The sequence below is a fragment of the Lagopus muta genome, chromosome 3 (genome assembly GCF_023343835.1).
Source record: "Lagopus muta isolate bLagMut1 chromosome 3, bLagMut1 primary, whole genome shotgun sequence".
NCBI lineage: Eukaryota > Metazoa > Chordata > Aves > Galliformes > Phasianidae > Lagopus > Lagopus muta.
In genome coordinates this window covers 87,850,152-87,871,814 of record NC_064435.1, presented here as the reverse complement: position 1 = coordinate 87,871,814, position 21,663 = coordinate 87,850,152, and the positions used below count along the sequence as shown (strand labels likewise).

The following is a 21,663-nucleotide window of genomic DNA, read 5'->3' as shown; positions in this document are numbered from 1 at the left end:
CGGGCTCTCATGGATCAGTCAGCTCTCAGGAAAACATGGAGAAAGGATGCAAAACTACTTATAAGCATCCAGAAAGGAAAACAAAGAAAACACAGGTTTCCCCCCAGTAACCAGCAGCTGTATCAATCAGAATGAATTTCATCAGAGAATAAGTATTTCTTTACATAAGAGAAAGCACAGCTCTCTTGATGGTTAGTAAGGCTTTCTACAGCGCTTCACATCATTCTCATAAAAACCATAAGGAAACATGGTCTAAATAAAACTACTAGAAAGCAAGCACAAAACTTGCTGGAAGAGGTTAACTTGGAATACCTCACTCAACAGTTCACTGACAAATAAGGATTATAAATATATATACATACACACATATTTAACTTTTTTTTCCCCACGGTCTACCTCCCCCCTCCAGCCTTCACATCTTTAACTCTCTGGTCCTAAACTTGCTGTAAAAGTCCTTACTCAGGCAGAATAGCAAGCCATAAATAAAAGGGAGCTGCTGAGGAAGCAAGCAGTACAGAGATTCAGACGTCAAACTCTCCTACCACATACTATAAAATATCCTATACCTACGTCTGTTTCTGAAGCAAGTGATTTTTGGTATCACAAAGCAGTTTGGATATGAAGCTGGTAACTCATTTATCTCAGTAACAGTAATCACAGTACTTAACAAAACTAAATATAGCGAAAAAAAATCAAAGAGACAATCTTCAGAGGAATTAAAGGTGAGGCCTAGCAAGCGATTGATATTAAATTTTCCTGCTGGGAGCAAGGTAATTATTTTATGATACCTATAAAGAGAGGAAAAAAAAAGAGGTAGTGAAGAAACTGAATACATTTCTTCTTCTACGTGTCTTCTATCTGGACATCACAATACTTTTTCAAAATCTAAAAGAAAAAAGCTTACCCTACTGAAAATCCTTATAGAAAGGTTAGAATCCAGTCACGCTGTCACTGAGGGCAGCATAATGGAGCTACAGTCACATCACTGCTCTCAAAAAAGCTGCCATCTCTGGTTCTCAGCAGATGTGAACTCAATTGTTCCACACTGTGACACCTATTTGCAAAATGGCTATTTCATTTTGTTTCCCTGTGACAGAAATCAAGCTGATCATAAGATGACAATGTCCCCTAATGCTAGCAGAAATGGTGACAGACCAAATCTCAAGGACACAGAGAGAACTCTTCCCCTCCAAATCTCCAGAGAAATAACAGCTACCTTGAAAAATAAAGTGTAGAGAAATTACAATCAAAGCAAAAAAAATACTAGAGATGCTTGAAAGAAATAGCAATTTTTTTACATTTAGAATCAAAGCAGTCAGATCTTTTGCCAAGCAGATAAATAGAAAACCCTACCAGACCCCTCTAAATCCTGTTCCCTTACATTGCTCACTAGCACAAATAGCTGACCAGAACCCGTAATCTGAAGTGTACAACTATCAGCACTATTGCTTCTACGAATACAAGCAATAGGAAAGTGAAAAAACACAGATCCTATCTACAAATACTATCTGTAGTTAGAGACAGCAATAACAAACTAGAAAATAGCATTTTTTTCGTTTACTCTTTTTTAGACTTACTTAACAGTTCTACAGAGAGCCCACTGGAGATAATGAACAAGGAGACTCATTTCTGAAACAAAATATTTAGCAGTAAGTGGACAAAATGGGGGTAAAAGCATTGAAGTCTCAAACAACATCTTGACTTGATTGTTCATACACATGACTCAGCAAATCCCCGCCATTGCTTACAAATAAAAGGCATTCTCACTTTTGCTTAACTGGGCTCCAACTTTTCTCAAGACCGAAGACAGCATTTATAGTAAGCATAGCCTAACTGACTGTTACGAAGTGCTGAGACCATTTAGACAGATGTCTCATTCTCCACGGACACTTCTTTTCTCCAGGAGGAACAAGAAAAGCTTGCAGCCTTAGCTGTGTTTTCTGAATTTGTGGTGGCAGACTTGTCCATCTGGATTAGTGTCATCTGCCCTTTTAGAAGAAGATCAGTGCCTGTAAAGCTTTCAAAGACAAATCATCTCTGCAAAGGAAAGATTCCATGCAGACCTACTGATTTTAATTTATTTTTTTCTATTTGGCCTTACCATAAAGTCCAAGTGAGATTTTTATCCAGAAAAGCAATTGTATTTACAACTTTTAGCAGAACCATCCACTAAAGATTTGAAAGCACTAAATGTTACTATGCTTTAATACTCCACCAGCTGTCCCTAAAACACATTCTTCCTGGAAAGAGCTAACTTAAAAGGAACTGACAAGGCAAGTATGTTATTACTACAGCTGTGATAGCTGGGCAGAAGCACTGAAGCTGACTTGAGCCAAAGTTAAGAGAACTGGACTACACTGAAGTGGAACAGTTTGCACATAGCTGCAAATCTCTTGTAGAAATACTGCAAAGTAAAAAGTAAAAGCAAATAAACCCAGACTTTAGGAAAAAATATAAGAATGACAACTATAAAATAATATATTCACTGGTTCTGATCTGCAGTTAAATAATACAGATAAAATTATTTTCAAAGAATGAGATTCTACCAAGAGTTTCAGTGCAGAGAACACTATTATGAACTTCCTGTAAAAGCACTGGCTCACACATTTAGACTGGTGGCATAATCCATTACATAGATGTACACTCAAACACTTGCACCTAATATTTCGATATCACTTATGTGCTATTTCTTTCCCTAAACAAAAGAAGTTAAATTAAATAACAACAACAACAAAAAAAACCAAACACAACAGAATGATGACAGGAATAATATATTGTAAAAGAATGAAGTGTGCATAGCATGCATGGTGGCTTCTTCTACTTGCAGAGCAACATGCAGGATAAGTTACTGTAGACATGGAATAAAATGCCACTACATTCCATCTAATGCAGGAGAGGCCATTAGCTTCTATGTAGAGGTTTTGTAAATGTAAAGCCTAAGACAGCACAGTCTCCTTCCTTTCTCTTTGACTGGTTACTCTCCTCTTCTAGAAAGATGGAAGAATAAAGGATATGAAGGTCAGGTTGGATGGGGCCATGGGCAACCTGATCCAGTGCCTGACTGAGTGGGTGGGAACCTATGGCAGTGGGGTTGGAGCTAGATGATCTTTAAGTTTCCTTTCGACCTGAGCCATTCAGTGCTTCTGTGATCTCATATGACTTTTTAAAGAATTACAGAAGAAAGGAGAAAAAAAAATATTAATCACAAATCTTCCATCAGCTCTGGATTAGAGGTTTCATCTTTTTTTGAGTGTTCTTACTCAATTTAACCCTAAGCTGGCTCTAGAAACAAGAAGAATGTGAAATTGGGTAAAAATGAACCATTTTCAAAGTAACCATCCCACTCACAGGACAGCTAATACTCTTTTGATAAATGAGCTCTTCACACTACGTCTTCCCAGGGCACACAGTTAAACAGAAGTGGGCAAAACAACCTAAGCTCTTTGCACCTCTTCTGACAACAGAGTACTTGCAGACTAGTGGATGGAAGAATATAAATCAAAGCATTGTTCAGTTTTTAAGTTGCCTAACTTCCAGAAATCACATTTCTGCATATTTTTCATTTTTATGACCTTACAGAAAGCATTCTAAACTAATAAAAATAATTCAATTGTGTCAGTTTGTTACACTTAGTATAATATTTCAACAACAGCTGTTTATGTCTGAAAACCCAGTATTTTCTATTATGAGATTGACTACAATAAATGAGCAATCATCACTCAAGAGGTATTTTTCAAAATAATAAATTGCAGAGGCCAGATATACTCTCATTTCCTGTCTTCTGCAGCTGACATCTTACAGAATTCATGGAATATGCTGAGAGCAAGCAGAGACTCTTCACTTTCAGACATACAAGTGGAGGAATACAAGTACAGATACGTAGGCTTGACTTCCTATTAGAGTGCCAGGATAAGCAAATGGAAATAAACAGTTTTTACTCAAACAGACTTACATTGTTGGCCAACTTTCATTCTTAAACTGATAGGAAACCAAATGTTACTTATACCAGTAATAGTGAGACAATAATGATCTAAATTACTGTACTGGCTACACTTACTTGTTTGGAGAAAAGTTATAAAATTTTGCAGAGTAATAAATCTAATTAATACATTCATATATGATTGCTATTATTACTTACAAAAAACTATTTCTAATCAATCAAAATATAGTCATTAGCCACCTGCTTTCTATACTAAGACAAGTTTCTTTCCACATATGACTCTGAGATGAAAATGCTGGGTTATTAGGAAGGGATCCACTTTTAAGCTAAAAGCAGAAAGAAAAAAAAAACATCTCAAAACTGATAGACTAACTGCAGATTTCTTTAGGAAATCGGGAAGACTGATTATTTAAATAGAGTATAAATTTTAACTTAGATATATCTATTTTAGAGTATAACTTATAACACTCTATATAGGTGTGGAATTACTGTGTGTGAATTTGATATCTGACAAATGAATCCCATATTATTGCTCTATTGTTAAAACTTCGCACAATTATTCACAACAGGTTTAAGGCTGCTGGAGTCACAGAAGTCTTAAAATGGGGAAAAAGAAACTGTAAGCAATTAGCTACCATTCTTAGCACTTAATCAAAACTTGATAGAAAAGACATGACTTCAGTATAACCACTATTTTACTCTTCCTAGCAATCTAAACAATAATTAATGCATGACAAAGCACCCAGTGATCTAGCAAATCTCTAAAAGCAATTCAAGTATTTACATAAATCTTTAATTGAATTATAGCACTGTTTTGCAGAAAATCTACATTTACATGCACATGCTTTATGCATTTAAAAATATCTGAATATGCAGTGTACAGTGGAGGAAAAGAATGTGTCTTACCACCGCAGCTGGAACTTGATGCATTTTTGCAGCAGGAGTTCCTGGGCGTGGGTAAAATTGATTAATAAATAAGCTTGGAAACTTATACTGTTCTACAAGTTTCATAGTTTCTTGAAAATCTTCATCTGTCTCTCCTGGAAAACCACAGATGATGTCTGTAGCAATTGTTATCCCAGGCACTCTGTAAAGAAAGTAGAAAGAATTACTGAACTTAGGACGTGCAAGTCTTATTCACCTAAAAGCTAGCACACATGGACTTAAAACTCTTCAACTTTACGTACAGAAATCGAAGCCTAAAATTATCTTTAGGTAAATACATAAAATGTAGTAAAGTTAAAGTTAAAGTTAAGTAAATACATAAAATGATTGCTTGCAGATGGAAAATACATTTGGTACTCAGCAAACAGCACAAGCAATATGGCAGACACTGCAGCAAACAGTGGATCAGTGTCACGATACAAGAGTGAGAACACTTGGACTAGCTCTTCCTTTATCAGAAATTCTAGGTGATGACAGATTCCTTGAAGTCTATTACTTAATCCACAGGATGTGTAACTTCCAAGACTTCCGAGCCACTAGAATTTTTCACACTGCTTTCAAAAGAGATCAGGATATCCAAAAAAGGGGGCTGGCATCTCATGAAGTCTAGAAATTACGAGTATCAGCAAGACATCTTTTAGTCACAATTTAATTTCTAACTCAGTACTCCATGGAAGCCAACTATTCTTTGTGCTAAAAGGAAAACAACACACCTCAGTTCACAGCCACTGAGCAATCCTATTCATCAAGTTCAACAGCTCCTAACCGTTGTGCTTGGACTGAAGACGCAGAGCCCTTAAGTACATGGCCCAGAAAAAATGAGTTCTTCAACCAAGAGATTACTGCATGGTATTTACAGAGCACTGTATGGGACCCTGGAGATATCAGCACAGTTTTCTGAATGTGATGATAGCCAGCTGGATGACCACTGTCTTATGAGAAGCTGGGAAAACTCTGCATTGTTTTGTGTCTCCGCCAGCTTGTTTCTAAAGTGGGAATAACGACAAACCTCTTCTGCTGACAGGCAGAAATGAACAGCACTCCATACTGACACAAACAAGGCTGTGGTTCCAGAAGAGTTGGTTTTTGGACAGTAATAGCGATAAAGCGGAGAAAATATAATTTACTTTTCCTAATAAGTATCCCACACAGATACTGGTAGCATCTGACTTAAAGTAGGTTTTATTTCAAGTAGGGGAATAGATGAGATGCTTTCTAGAAATCCCTTCCAATCTAAATGCCTCTACAGTACTTAGGCTGTAGCAAGCAAACAGCTGAGACCTATTCTCTTAGAGGTGTCTTATTACAGTGCATCACCATAAAAAAAATAACGCTGTGCTTACAGTGGGCAGAGAAACTTGAATTGGCATAGCCAAAAGAACCTTTCTGCAACACTGAGGTCTACTGCAACAGGAGAATCTATTGATAAAAGACCCTGGAGAGGGGAAGAGGAGAGTATTTTTCTTAGTAATTTGATTAGGTGCAATATTAGAGGATGCAAAGTTATATTCAACTCAATGTTTTTAGCAGTAAATGGTGGTAAATATCTTTTGTGACTATTTAAACTTAACAGAACAAAAGAAAATGGCTTGTATCAGGAATGGTGTGGCGATCATGTCTAAGAAAGTCATCTTGCCTCTGTACTCAGCACTGGTGAGGCCTCACCTCAAGTGCTGTGTTCATTTTTGGGCACCTCGGGACAGAAAGGACATGGAGGTGCTGGAGCGGATCCAAAGAAGGGCAACAAGGCTGGTGAAGGGCTTGGAGAACATGGACTATGAGGAAAGACTGAAGGAACTGGGGCTGTTTAGTCTGGGGAAAAGGAGGCTGAGGGGAGACCTTATTGTTCTCTTCAAACACCTGAAAGGTGCTTACAGCAGAGCGGGGTTGGTCTCTTCTCACTGATGGCAGGACGAGGGGAAATGGCCTCAAGTTGCACCGGGGTAAGTTTAGATTGGATATCAGGAAGCACTTCTTACAGAAAAGGCTGTTAAGCACTGCAATAGGCTGCCCAGGGAGGTGGTTGAGTCACCATCCCTGGATGTGTTTAGAAACTGTTCAGGATTGTTAGAGTTAGGGGAGTATGCTTAGGTTGCGGTTGGACTCGATGATCTCAAAGGTCCTTCCCAACCCAAGTGATTCTACCATTCTAAATAATTTGCATATATGTAGTGGCAACAAGTTTATACTAAAATAGATGTCTTGGCCTCGTCTCACATGTGCCAGCACATAGAGTTAACTGCACAGGAATTTATTAGACAATGTCTTGTTGGAATCTTCCTTCATTCTTCATCTTCTCATTTCATCTTCTTTCTTGCCTTACGAAAAATGCTCACAAAAGAAACAAACTGAATTCAATCCCTTTCTGAGTTCATGGATTCTCATGGATTTTTTTGACATTTCAGTTAAACACAGAATTTGAATGTCAAACCAGAACTTGTAAAATACAGTTACTGGACTAACACCTCGAAGATGTCCAGTAAGTGGGAAACAAGCTCAATATTACACAGGATAGCAAAAAAATTACCAAACTATTGGTTAAACTGCTTCAATCACCAAAGGATTCTTAAGGCTGGCACAGTGCAAGATAAAAGGTTCTGCAACATGATTTCATAAACATTACAAATGTTTTGTGCAGTAACAGCTTATGGAAAAAAAATTACACTGCTTCATAAATCAATATCAGTAACATCGGCTGCCATTTCTCAGAACGTGCACAGAACATTCATTACATTTGACAAAACCATTATAATGAAGTTATTTTAACCATTTTAATGGCACTATCAGAAGCAGTCAAAGCATTTATTACCAATGGTAGTAGTAATACCATCCTTAATAGAGGTTTGGTTGTTTCTATAGCAACATGAATTATTAGGCCCAATCAAGCTAGATACAATAAAATATGCTCTTTTTCTCCATAACACCAGTTGTCACTCAGTTAAAAGGAAATTACATATTTTAAAAATTCATAAACGGTACAAATGTCTGAACTCCATTTGGTGGTAAGGTGTTAATTATCTTAGTAATTAGATTTCTTTCTGGATGGAATTATTGCACACAAAGAAAAGTTTAGGTATGAAAAGAGAATAAGGGCCACGGTATGCTCAGCAACAGCAATTAATGATGGCTCAATCCAGTACGACTGCCCAAAATAGGACACTGTATTGCACATTTTTATACCACTGTTGATTATACTGTTGAAAAAGAAGTCTTCAACAAGGGGGAGAAAGGGGATATGAAATTTCATACAGAATAAAACCCAGTTACTGACAAAAATCATTCTCTTAGCCTTTCTCTAAGCACTCATGGACAAAAGTGAAATTAGCTCTGCACATAATTTCTGAATGAAATACACAATTAAGAAAAACATACTGTAGAAAAGTATAAAACATATACGCTTGAAAATTAAGGCACTCTCTGCTCTGACAGTCTGAAACAAAGCAGCATGTTTTCTCATTTTTGTCCCTCTACAAAGATAAATCCCTTCCACTTGCACAAGGAAACTTATGTTCTGTGATCCTAAACAAGATCAGTCATATAATCACCGTAATTTCGGGCAGTTCTAACTGTCCAAAAATGAGCAGGGAATCCATCCTATAGTAGAGTCCATTTCATACTTGAGTCCATTTTACAGTAGAGTCCATTTTACAGTAGAGCTGTATGGTGCAGCACACTTACAAACAATCATAAACTAGTGCTAACAGGTCACATGCCCAAAGCCTCTCAGAAAGGAAAAACAAATGCGTTTGAAATGATAGAGAAATACATCTTACACTCCACCTGAAGCCCAGCCAAGCAATCCTCCTGGGTCAGAGAAAATAAATGTGTTTTACCTTCCAGATGAGAGGCTGATGCCTGGAAGCATAGTCTACGAACACAATGTATGTTACTGCTGCCATGAGAGTTGCTTCCTTGCAGCTCACAGGCATATGAGGGAGCACCAAATAACTCCAGCAGGATAAATATGGTTCAAGCAAGCTGTGTGCTACTACAGCTCTGCAGGTCCCGAAGTTCTTGCTGAGGTATCTGTGTTGCACGTTGTCAATAAGCAGGCAGTTCAGACTAGAATTCAGGCTAGTGATGATCTTTCTGGTCTTTTCTACTCAGGGGACTCAGTTGCTGCTGTTAGAGGAAATAGAACCTGAATTAGCAGTAACAGAAGTACAGCAGCTATTACAGTGAGTTACCATAAGTGAATTCACCAACACAGGAAAGTCAGATAATTCCTGACGAAATGTGAGTTGGGAATAAAATGTGAAACAAAATCCCTGGTAGAGTGATTTAGAAAATCACCTTCTCAGGTGATCACCTGAAATTCTTCTGCATGATTACATATTCTTTCTATTTCCCTTCTAGCATTTACCACTGAAATCCAGCCATGACATAAAGCCACCAATTGGTTCTGAACCAAGATCCTCCAGCCCTCTCATCATAATAAAATACTGGATTGGAATAAACAGCTCTATGAGTAAGTTTAAAATAATACATTCCTAGAGAAAGGTGTAAGAACTGCCTGGGAAGCCTAGAGTTCACTTAAATCAAAACCAAAGATGTGATGACATACACAACTTCTCCATTCATAGATTAGAACCTCACGCACACACACACACACACACACACACACACACACAAAAATAATAATAAAAAAAAAAAAGTCAGAAAGAAAAACCAGAACTCTTACACAACATCACCCCAGACTTTTTCGCTGAAGAAGAGCCTTTATGGAGCTTATGCCCCTCTACGGAAACTGAAAATGAAATCCAGATAGTAAATTAAAATTAAATGATTTGAAGGTGCCTGAGAGTTGGTCTTTGAAGCAAATTTATGTAACTTAACAGGCATCTCAACACGCCATGCTGGGTTGGAGCTGAAGATGGCAGCTGCCTCTTCCTCAAGACTGTGTGGTCTTCCAGGCTTTCTCTTCCCCCATGTTCTTTTTTTCCTCTAAAGAACCAGTCTTGTGGGATAAAGAACCAACCTTGTGGGATTTCTGACAGGCTTGTACTGCTCACCGAGGAGTCCTATGAGCTGAAGCAGAAGGGAAACAGGGCACTCAGCTGGAAGCACTGCCTCTGTCAAAGGCTAGGAATAAAATGAAATCTCACCCTGTCTCTCCCTTGACTCTACAGAGACTCACCTGCAAATTAAGCCATGGAGACCTTTCCAGACTTTCAGAAAGCCTATTTCAGATCTGAAACCCTCCTGCACTTTGCTATGTCTTTCTCTTTCCATGGACTGTGAATCCAGTACGGCCCAGGATACAATCTGAAGCTTGGGGAATAAACCTGAAGCAAAGGGGTTTCCATTTTTAAGATTTACCCTAAATTATGCTCTGGATGTATAGACTTCCAAGAAATGTATATCCACTGACAATGATTTTCTTAGTAATCTTTTTCTGTGCTTTTAAAACTAGTAAAAGGTGTACAAGTCCAAAACCTTCATGTGAGAAAAGATGAGCTCTTTTAAACACGCACATCAATTGCTCTAAACATGTAACACCATCACAGAAATAATCAGGACAAACAGTAGAGGAGATCAGAATATCACTTCTTTTTAATATTTTAAAACACTACTATAAAAATCAAGCAAAAAAAGTAAAAATTGCAAGAAGGGCAGATGTTTCAGCCTGCAATATAATTACACAATATAAAGGGACACACAGATGGCAAGATATTGCACTGAACATGGCCAGAGAGTAAGACTTCCATAAAATAAACATACGTAGTATAAAAATATATCTACTACATACATACAACATAGTATATGTATGCATACAGAAGTATACATACTTCTACTCATTGTATAGAATAGTTTCTAATCTACTATCCTGTTTTTGCTCTTCTGTATTTAGAATCAGTTTCCAACATCAAGCATTGTTTAAGTTTGAAACACCTCACATTTTCTTCTACAGAAGTGTCCTGGACTTGGCCAATTAAAAACACAAATTTACCACATTTTAATTGATTTTTTATAAAACATGTAATAAATGTATACTGGAAAAAAAGTACATCACATCTAGTATTGTCAAACACAATCATGTACTGAGAGGAATGGGTGAAATCTGTGGTCTCACTCTCTAAAACAGAAAGCTGCTATTATTCAGTGCAAGAGGAAAACAGAAAATGATTTAGTAAAATATCATGTTAAATTTCAGTATTTTTAAACTGAGTTACAAATTAGTTATTCAGACCTCCTGTTTTATCACTTCTAGCAAATTTCAACCTGTTTACGGTGTGCATATTTCTATTAAATACAATAGCATGAGATTCCACCCTGGCAGGGCACCTGCTAGTATCTTTCATTAATGTATGTGTTCCATCTGCAAAGCAATTATATTATCTCAAGTATTTTAAAATGTTCTCTATTACCACCTAACACAATTCTAGACTGCCTAACAAACCAGTTTTCCTTCACCTCACAGTTTGCATCACAGTGAAGACATCTTTTTGTGTTACTGTTAGTGGAAGCCTATAAAGGGTTCATTTACAAGTAGACTCAGAAGTCTACTTTCACATGACGGTAAGCACAGGATAATATTTATTGTTTCAAGTAAGTTATATGTTATATATATATATATATATATATATATATATATGTATGTGTGTAAAATGCATAGTCTTAGGATTTTTTCTTATTATTGCTTTCACAGCTTGGATCCATAGCTGGACGATGTCTCAGACATACAAATCAGACAAAGAAACTCTAAGACCAGATTGTATTTATAGTGTGAATTTTTTCTTCTATTAAAAACATGCAAACAAACAAACAAAAAAACAACAAACAGATGAAACAAAGTCTAGACATGACCCCAGAGCAAGACTCAACACATGCCTGCAGATCTCCATGAAGAAGGGTATATATATGCAAATACACACACAGGAGAATAATTGGGAAGACCACAAACACTACCATGTAATTCAGATGTGGTTTATAGTGAAAAACTTCAGATTTTCAGGGTAGCAAAAACTACACAAAGCCCAGCCTTACAACCAGAGAACCATTGTGTGCACTCTGGGTTTTGTGTTTTACATTTTACAAAGCACTAAAAATGATTTCCACAGGGGGAAACGTTGCACCTGAGCTTTGTGATAAACAGCAACTTCAAACTGATTTGCAAATGCAGCTTACAAGGTGGTTTTCAAACTGTGGAGCCTTTAACAGTTTCGACACGGGCACATCAACACTTGCATCCATCTACTCAGAAAGGCTGCACAGCAGCATCTGAGATCAATCAATACAGACTGAGAGCAAGAATGAATATTTTATATCACTGTTATTTACCGAGCCCACCTCATGTCCCAAAAGAGGTTGTTCAGAAAGTGGGCTGAATGATACCATGACAAGCAGGGGACCTCATTTCCAGAAACAACCTGAAAAGGTACTGGTAGGAAGGATCCCATATGAAGTGGGATTCAGTCTGCCCTTAGTGCTGGGGAATACTGACCTGGATAAGATATATTTCTTAATTGACATGGCTTGCTGGCTGAGGATGAAAGAGTACTCCCAGTTTTACTCTCTTTAAACAGTTACAGTGAGGGCTGCTAGCATTCTTGTTAGATGCAGGCAAAATACTTCATATGCAATACTGTAACATTTCCCATTATCAATATTCTCACAAAAAACCCTCACAAACGAACAAAACAAAAATAAACCAAAACCCATATCATAGTTAAGAGTTGGACTAACTTCATTCAGCTATAGGGTGTTTTACCCTTCCCATAAGATGAAACATTTTACATAACTCCATTACAGATTTATAACCTCAGATCATTATTGTTTTATGATATATAAAAAAAAAAAAACACAACAAAACAGCCACGACGTAAGACAAAAAGCTCAACATCCTTAAAGTTCATTTCCATTCAAACTCTAATAAATACCATCTGCTGTGTACTTTAGGGATATAATACCCGTCAAAAACTCAGCCGTATTATGAGAACCGGCACCAAGTTGATCTGAAATGCATATTTGAACAGATGTGTTTAAATTACATCTCTCCATCTATCCACATGCATAAATTCAGAATAAGCATGTGTTGATTTAAAATGCGTAAAAAAGGGATTTGGAGACGCATTGAAAGTGAACAGCATCTCAGTGCATCAAGGCTCACATTACTAAAGGTCATTACTAAAAATAAAGTTTGAATTTGCTAAGGGTTGCACCAGGGACCTGTTTTGGGGAATGTACTTAATGCTTGCTGCACTAACTTTCTGTGACCCTTCACTGTTTAACATTAGAGCTGTCAGGCATAGCCAGAAATAATAGGATCTCAGTCATGACTAGCTGAGAACATTATAAATTTTTTCTCTGTCTGACACAACGCTTATCACCAATACTGAATGTCTTGGGCCCTGAGGACTCATGCATGTCTCCTTCACTGACAGTCATTTAGCTCTTCACTCTGACAAAGAAATCAGGCATATAAACCAAAATGATTAACATGCCTTCTTGGCATGATTAAATCCAAGAAAAAAAACTGCAAGCTGTGCTCCATTAACAAATGCTAATTAAAGAAGAAAAATCCTTCCGAACTCTTTTTCTCCCCACTGTAATCTACTATCTACTAATGATTCCAAGACTTGAAGATAAAGTAGGTCAGATCAAAGGTTCACCTAAGCCTAGGCTTCTGCTAATAGCAATGGCCACCAGCAGAAGCCAGGGAAGCACGAAGTGTCCAAGATGTACGGTTCCCCAGAATCCCTTCCTCCTTCCAACAATGCCATGTTGTCAGGTGGTTTTATGATCAGCAGGCTGTGAAGGACTACTCCTCCATCAGCTTGTCCAGTCTGCCCTTGAATCCCAAACCCTCCAGCACATACACGCTTGCTGTGAAAAGAAAAGCTTGTCTGTTCTGAGCCTGCCACTTGTTAAACTTATGCGATGACCTTAATTCTTACTCTGGAAAAGACAAGAAATAACTCTATTCACTTTCTCATCTCTTACTTATGATTTTATTGACTTCTGTTCTAGCCATTCTCAGTTACACTGCTTTTCCAGTCTGAAGAGTCCTTATTTCCTTTGTGTGACAGATCCCTTGTACCTCTGATATCTCTGTTAGTTTTCAAGATATCATTTCACACTGCAGTGTTTTTGAGAGGGGTGTTGACAGCATTCAGCAATACAGGCAAGAGAAGATAAAAATCACTGAAAGTATTTCTAAAATTAAGACAAATAGGATGCTGCTTTCATTTTTCTTTCAGGTGCAGGTTCATATTTTCTCCAGCATGCAAGTAGCAAAAGGTACTGGAACTTACACGATGCAAGGGACAAGAGACAAACCTCAGTAAGTTGTCTGATTGTAAGTAAAATGCAAGTAAAGAATTGGTAAGTATTCTATATCTAGGGAAATATTACACCCCAAACTTCATTAATATACACTGCCATGCTTCAAAATGTACTTTGAGACCAGAATCTGCACCAGAAATAGCAGACTGGATGAAATCCCCTTCCAGTATGATCAGTGCTAAAACTCAGGAGAACAGACTCAGACTACTGCTAGGTACCATGCAACAACAGGAAGTGCCAAACAGAACATGGAGAAAATAAATTTTCTCCTCTACTGCAATACAGACATTGTGGTGAGACTCATTCTGATTGCTTTGTATGAGAAGCCTGGGATTATCAGTATGTCCACGTCATCTTCAAATCAGTATTAGCTTTTGCCTCTTTCTGAGCTATTATCAAAGAGAAATTAGAAAACCAACAGAACACGTTAACTGTCATTAAAAAAGATTGATGAACATGTCATCACAAGAATAAAGCTGAGTGCAGACTGTCTGAAAAAAGACTGTGCAGCTGACTTTAGCTGGATATTAAGTAAATGGGGAGCAATAGCCCTCTCATTATCAAACTACTTCTCCCCCTAAGGAATGAATCTGATGAAAGTGAGACACTTTTTGTGAAATGCACTGGGATAGGTGGTGTCTTATAAAAAGTGAAACAGAACAACCACCAAAATGTCAAGCAGGTTTCCAAGACATGCCGAAGTCAGGAACATGGGGAGAAAGGGAACAGAAGAACAGAACAATTTCAAATGTTCATCTGAAGCAGAATCACCGATGGATAAAGAAAGAAAATTAAGAAGTAAAATTGCTACTGTGTCAATGTTTCATTCCAAAATTTCATTTCAAGATCATTTATATTAAGAGCTTCTGCAGTACAGTGAAAGATAGAAGAATGGCACCCAGCAAGATGAACATTAAAGCAAAGCAGATTTTGAGGAAAATATTCTCAGCTCAAAGGAGTTACTCAAAACAGCTGACAGATTTAGAGAGACAGAATTCCCACATCACAAGCTACACAAACAATTTGGCTGGATATTTTTCTGCCTATTACTTTATGAGAAATCATTATATAAAATGCTTTCCACTTGCAAACATCTACATGGGAAGGATCAAGGCTGTGAAGAGAACAGCAGTTAACACATGCACAATATGCGCTCAGTTTAACACACTATTCCACTCCACGCTCAAAGTACCTAATGAAACACAAATTACACCACACCAGTCAATCACATAAAACACAGCTACTTATATGCTACATACTTACCAAGAAAATACTTAAAAAACATGCTGTTAAAACTAAATACCAGACCCCTAGATTTAACAGAGAGGCCGGCTAGTTAAATGCATTTACAACACAATTCATATACTCTTAACTAAAAAGCTGAGCAGCTTTACACCAGGCAGTTGTTACTGCACACTGCTAACTGTTCTCAAGTTTTCAGAGGCAGTATCCCACAAGAAATGCTAGCAGTGTGGCTTTCAGGGATGCTATCATCAACTTAGAAGTGTATGACACCATCGCCTCTGAAGACGGCAGGCTTCAAGTGTCTGAATATGGGAACAAGCATTGCTGGTGTATAAAGTTAATTTTATATTTGAGATGAAGGTTTTGAAAGTAAACAAATAATATAAAAGTATCAAAGCAGAACTGCATTTTGGATAGCTATATTATGATGGCTGTAATTCTGTGTTCCTATACAGAGGTGTTCATAATTGCACACCTGAGTTGCAGTTAGTTTTCAGGACTAAGATCTGCAAAGAGGACATAGGGGGCGATGCTTCTGGACAGACTTTAGATTGATGGCCTTATAAAAGGAAGATTTATTAGATTAACATTTTTTACTATCATGCTCTAGCAGTTTTTCCTTAAAAAGCAATTATTTGCATATGACCATATAGAAGAAAGTTGCATAGGGAATTACTGCTTCTGTGAGCAGCATAAAAAGCAAATTTGAATAATAATAAATACATTTTTCAGTACCGAAAGTGTAGCACTTGGCTCAAAATCTCATGTATACACCCTCGTCACCCACATAAAGATTCAGAGTTTCTACTGTGTCACCTCAATGTCTTTCAGCTTTACTGCACGCTACTTTGGCAAAGGTGACAATCTGGTCTTAAATTTTCAGAACAAAGTGAGACACGAGCTTTGTGGTGTGCTTGAAACATAGCTGTACATGGCTCTGGAATTAAAATTTCAGAGATAACACTTCAGACTCAGAAACAATGCTATTTTCTCATTAAGTCAAAACCCATGAGCTTAACTTCAAAGAAATCCAGTGTGCTTTACTAATGAAGGTGTGATAAGGTGATGCAAATTATGTTCCCCATGAACACAATGCAATATAACTTGGATCACAGGGAAACAGAGAATCTATCTTGCAACAATAACTTTCACAAAATTATTAAGCAAATTTTCCAAGGTAAGTGTGTGCAAAGAGTTATTCATTCATTTCAAAACTAATTAGAATGATGTACTGAAAGAAGTCAACGGGCATCACTGGAGTGACAGCATGCAACAAATACTGTTTGGAGACTGCTCTCTCATTTAAGTCATGACACGTTCTGATAGCAATCTGAATTAAAAAGAAATATCGTAGCAAGTATCAAACTTATTAGCAAGCACAGCTCAGTCAGTTGGAATAACAAAAGTATAGATAAGTAATAAAAAGGACCTTCACCGATTTAAAAAACAGTGCAGATTTATTATTATTTTTAATTCTCAGTGATGACTGACAAGATGGAAAAAGGTTAAACTGAAGCACTTCTTAAAATTGTGTTTAAGATGGATAAATGTAACAGCAATAAGAAAAAAATATTTTTTTAGATTTTGTTTCCTGGCTCTTATTGTAAATTAGCAAGAAAATCAAAGGTAACAACAATAAAAATCTTTCCAAATGCCTAGAGGGTTCAACACAATGCCATACCCAAGAAATAGGTACTTATCTCAAAGCAGCTATCAGAGGTTAACTATAAAAGTTCAGAACAGACCTTGACACTAGGTGATACTACATCAGCTTTCCTGATGCACTTGTGTCCCTTGACATATGGGCAGTGATCAGTTTCACAAACATTGGTGAAGGGTCTGAAAAGAAAGGTGAACACTTCTCCAAGAGGAAAAAATGAAGGAAGGGAGGGGAGTGAGAGGGAGCAGAAAAGCAGTGAAGATGATGCATTCTAGATCAAGACTGACTCATACAAATGAACTGCTATTTTTTACCTCAAGTTAGCAGCTGGAGTTTTAAGTTTCTGAGTAGCTTGGAGGGTCAGATGCTGGCTGCAAGGCAAAGATGAAAAAAAACCTCCTCCCTCTTCACCACTCTTCAATGTCATTGAAGGAATATGTGCAATTTGATAAGAGAGAACATAACTACCTGTAACGCATACCAACTTGATTCAAAGCACAGGAATAATATCTGAAGACTAAGGGAAATAGATTTTCTTGTGTCTTGAAAAGGCGTTGGTAAGAGAAGAAGACCTGGAACATAAAGAACCCAGACAGCTCCTGAGAATTCCACAGTTAGAATGTGAAGCAGCATGAATTCTACTGGAAATGAAACAAGAACCAGCAGAACAAGGCAACTGCTCTAGAACTGTAACAGTCATATGCTGTGGAAAACAATAAAGCTTCGGAAATCCCCTAAGAGCTGGTGGGATTCGAGAAAAAAAAATAATACAATATTTATGAAACAGAATAAATCCCCCCTAAAAACATAATTGTAAGAGGGTATCAGTAATGCCCTTACTCACTTGTTACTATTGGAGCAGATTTAAGCTGCAAAAGTGAAGTAAACCAGTACTGAAAAATCAGAGAATGAAATGAGGTGGTTGTATGTACTTGATTTTGTGAGATGAAGATCAGTTGGAATGTAGTAGTTATGATCTCTCCTCATCACAGTCTGCTGAAGACCTGGAACCTGCAAAGTCTGTCATGTGCCTGTCACAAACAAATGTAGCTTTTTGGCTATCCAAAAAGAGACATGAAGAGACATAAGACATGAAGAATTCTTAGGCAGAAAGATGGACTAATCACAATATAAACACTATAATTCTTAAGGTGAAACCAAGTGTCTGAGTTTAATCTGGCAGACCTAGCACAGACGCTGGCCTTCCTACTACAAGAAAAGCAGAAAATATGTTGTAACTGGAGATCAAAGGGTAGCAGAAAATTAGGATCACTGAGGACAAAGCAAGCTGTATCTTGAAGAGATTTTATATCATACTATAATGATAGGCATCAATTTCTAGACAGTAATTAGCAAAATCAGTTACCTATTAGAAATGTGGCAAAGGAGAAAATTCAGGATTAAATGAAAAACAGAAATGAGCATTTGTTTGTTACGTAGAGAATATTCATCAACAAATGCATTCATGCAACACCATTATCAGAACTCATTTCATGTGGTTGGGAGGTACAGACGTTTTTTAAAGAAGGAATTTATGAGAATCTACAGAAATTATTTATCAATGTAACCAGAATCATGACTAGTAGCTCCAGAACAAACTTACTTCGGTTAAAGACTCAGTTTTGCATTACCTCAGGCAGTCTGTAGTGTTTAACAATTGGCTGAGAGTATCTATCAAACTTGCAAAGACACAATTTCCCATTGTTAAAACATTTCTTCGGGCTTTTTTCAAGTCTCAGCAACTTAGCAGAACTGTGTATAAAGAGAACACAAGCTCCTGCACCTAAAGGTTGCTCCTTAAATTTGGCTTTCTGTGGAGCGAATGCAGGTGCCACTTCAGAGATTGTGGCTGATTTTCTGCACAACAAAACAAAACAAAACACAACAACACTCTATATTCAGGAAGTAACTATGTCCAAAGATAGACTGGGTCAGAAATTGCGTTCTTCTTTAGAGGAAAAATCCTCAGCATGTTAGAGAACAAATCTCAGGATAGAACACGAAAAAACAGTAAGAATTAATCAAAAGTATTAGGTGAGCATATAAAGCGAGTGTGAAACAAGTTTTTTACCAAGCAAGATTCCAACCCAGCCACAAGTCAAGGGAAGTTGACAGAACAATTAATTTCCATACAAACTGTGCACAAGGGATAGGAAGCTTGGAGCAGCCCCTACAGATGCTACATTAAAAAACAACAATAGAAAATCTCCAGTCACTACTGTTTCATAAACATAACTACAGCTTCAATGTACTTTCTGTTAAATCAACAAAATGAATTTTGTTCTAAAGAATGAGCTGTTTTTTCTTTTTTTTTTTTTTTTTTTCCAAGGGAAAAATGTTTATTTGCATTATTAATGAAAACACAGAAAGATTATCTCATTTTATGTGGTAATTACTGTACTTCACTTTGATACTGCAAAGTAAATGATGTATTTTGGGACAAAGTGTTAAAAGGCTGATTTCAGCTTTTGCTGCTCTCCAAATACTTCAAATAATGTTGCATTCTGTAAAAAGTATGATCTTAAGTACTTAATAGCAGAAAATCATATGATGACTCATTATCACGTAACTCTACTGAATATTCAAGATGGAAACCAATCATAGATGCAAGTCTTAACACAATCACCAGTCCAACCCTATATCAGATTTGACAACATAAAAACCAGACACTCAGACATTCTCTTTTTACAGCGCTCTGAAATACTCTCGCAAGGCATTAATTATTCTGTTCACCAAAAGCATAAAAGCAGGTTACCACAAACGGCAACAAAGAGTTCTTTCTCCAGACAGGATACACCATGTTATAAAACCACAGTGATCTGGAAAGGCTAAAGTTACATGATTTGTTAAAACTTGTATTTATTGTGTCCACTGGATTTTGAATTAAGCCATGTGTGCAGTGTTTCTAATCTACGGGCAATATTTTACATACATCTGTATTTGTTATTTTTGTTGTGAAGATGTAGTTTTGAAACTGCTTCAACCTGTAGGAACAATTTTTATGCCCATAACTCCACTTTTCCCCTGTCATTACTGATATACAGCAAGTCCAAGTTACAGCTTACATCTAATACACATAAAAGGTGACACAACACTATTCAGCTAGTGAGCATGACCTCATTTTTTGTGCAGATAGGCCGATTCAGATACATATTGAACTTGGTTTCTAAAACTGCTTGCATTCACATTTAGGTCTGTCCTGTTATTAAGACGGAGAAAACATATGGAAAACAAAACAATGAAGTTTAATCCATATTCTGTTTAGATGCTGTGTGCTTAGTGGCTAACATTAAGTCCCTTACTGAAGATTCAAAAACAGTTAAATTTTGCAAAAACGTTTGGAAATCGTTAACATTCAAAAAACATCAACAAATCTCATACTGGTTTTACTCGAGAGGTTTAACAAGGATTTGATGAACATTTAGCATCATAAGGAGGTAAAGGACAATCCAAGCAAGAGGCAGTAACATATCTCCCCAATTTCTTCCATCTTAAATTTGTGCTAAATGTGATTCCCCAGTGGAAGCACAGTTCTTATCTGCTAATTTCAAAATGAACATTAACTAATCAGAGATACACAGGCATACACCCATGAGACGATACAAGGTTAATATTATCCTCTGCGTGAGACAGAAACCTTGACACTCACCAGTCTCCCATGTACATACATTTAATTGTTTAGGCCCTCATATGAAAGCTAAGAATAGCACGTATGGCAACACTTCTATCCTAGAGACTTCCAGGGCCGGGGACTCAAACACCTCCCTGCTATTTCATATATTGTTCAAGCTAACCGTTTAGGTGTGAATCCATGACATTGCATGTGCCTAAGGAGCTGGTGAAGTCTCAAAATCATGTACTTTTTTTTATCTTTAATTATCACATATGAACATCATAAAATGCTGTGAAAGCAAAAGCAGCAGACTCAAGTTCTTACGCAGAATCCAGTAGTCAATTTTGTGCTACCCATCCAGTAGCAATGCCAAGACACTGTTCTTTGCTGACTGCAAAATACATCATGCTATGCAGAATGTACAGCCTGGCAGTACAAGAAGTATTTAATGGAAGGTATCAGATAGGTAAGGAAACAGGAAGAAAGCAAAGATTAAGAGGAGGTTTTAGCAGAAACTCTATTTGTGTGCTCTGGTTTTGAAACAACATTTTTATCAGTCAGTTAAAAAAATACATCACCAGTGCTATGGCTTTTTTTTTCAGCTGTTACAGTTACAATCAATTCCAGCAATCACTCAATTGAATAACAAACCTAAGCAAAGAATGCATTTTATTTCCTTTGAATGCAGTACAGATTCCCACTTTGTGTACCCACAAAGTACATGGGTACATAACAAAGGACAAACATAAGTGAATCAGAAGCCCAGTTCTTTCAGTGCTTGGTGCTATCACCCAGTGCTCCTAGGTGTATGATCTAACAAAAGCAGGTGAGCTCTGAGAAAATACATGAAAAAACAGTTTGCTGGCCACTGTTCAGAGTTCAGCTGGCTGCCACAGCAACTTTCAAGACTACACATGCGAGCCAAGCACTCTTCAGAATGCAGTTAATGGTGGAGGAGCAGCCATCACAACACTG

At 37.2% G+C, this 21,663-nt stretch overlaps 1 protein-coding gene across 3 annotated transcripts in view; it reads right to left on the bottom strand.

The window, feature by feature from the left end:
• Positions 1-21,663, bottom strand: part of CDKAL1 (CDK5 regulatory subunit associated protein 1 like 1) — a 361,348-nt gene that overhangs the window by 94,823 nt on the left and 244,862 nt on the right. For all 3 annotated transcript variants that reach the window (XM_048940100.1, XM_048940101.1, XM_048940102.1), the window contains one exon: positions 4,847-5,027. In XM_048940100.1, coding sequence (XP_048796057.1) covers positions 4,847-5,027 — 181 coding nt within the window. The remainder of the gene's footprint in view (positions 1-4,846; positions 5,028-21,663) is intronic.